This window comes from Eimeria mitis, genomic scaffold (assembly GCF_000499745.2).
Source record: "Eimeria mitis Houghton genomic scaffold, Emh_scaff251, whole genome shotgun sequence".
Taxonomy (NCBI): Eukaryota; Apicomplexa; class Conoidasida; order Eucoccidiorida; family Eimeriidae; genus Eimeria; species Eimeria mitis.
The window spans coordinates 11,959-12,700 of NW_013570851.1; the positions used below are offsets into that span (position 1 = coordinate 11,959).

The 742-nt window shown below is 58.6% G+C and overlaps 1 protein-coding gene across 1 annotated transcript in view; it reads right to left on the reverse strand.

Moving 5' to 3' along the window:
- The window catches only part of EMH_0005340 (oxysterol-binding protein, putative), a gene marked incomplete at both ends in the record, with an annotated part of 12,791 nt that overhangs the window by 11,235 nt on the left and 814 nt on the right, over window positions 1–742 (reverse strand). Inside the window, 1 exon segment of the mRNA XM_013497169.1 lies at window positions 230–740. Within this exon segment, the coding sequence (XP_013352623.1) occupies window positions 230–740 (511 nt within the window).

Consider the following 742-nt stretch of genomic DNA (forward strand, 5'->3'; position numbering starts at 1 on the left):
GCTCGCTGCTCGTGCTGCTGCTGCTGCTGCTGCTGCTGTGGCTGGTGAGCCCTTTGCTGTTGCTGCTGCTGCACGGCACCATCCTTTGGCGGAGTTGGTTGGGGCCGCCAGAGTGTGTCCTGTGCACAAACAACATCTCCCTTTGCTTCTGTTCCTGTTGCTGCTGCTGCCGCTGTTGCTGCTGCTGCTGTTGTTGCTGCTGCTACAATTCAAGCTGTTGCTGACTTACCGATTTTTGTGGAGGCGAGAAGCTCTTTGGCGCTGCAGCAGCAGAGTCAGCACGTACTGTTCGTGCTGCTGCCTCTGCTGCTTCTGGTAGCCGGCCCCCTGCTGCGCATATGCCAGAGCCATCTGGGCCTGCTGCTGCTGCTGCTGCTGCTACTTCTGATGCTGCTGCTGCTGGTGAGGATGGTGAGTAGGAGTTCGCTGGGATCCCAGTTGCTTCTGGTAAGCGGGACGCGCCTGCTGTTGCTGCACCTGCTGTTGCTGCATCTGCTGCCCCCGCTGCTGTTGCTGCTGCTGTATCGTCTTTTGCTGCTGCAAGCGGTGGAGCTGCTACAGGCATGGTTTCTGAAGCCGTTGCAGTTGCTGCAGCTTGCTGCTGCTGTACAACATCATCAGCATGCTGCTGCTGCAGCCTTCCTTCATGCTGTTGCTTTTGCTGCTCCGTAAGGCGAGATTGCTCCTGCTGTTGGTGGTGCTGCTGCTGTTGTTGCTGCTGTAGCCCGTCAGCCCTTCCCCC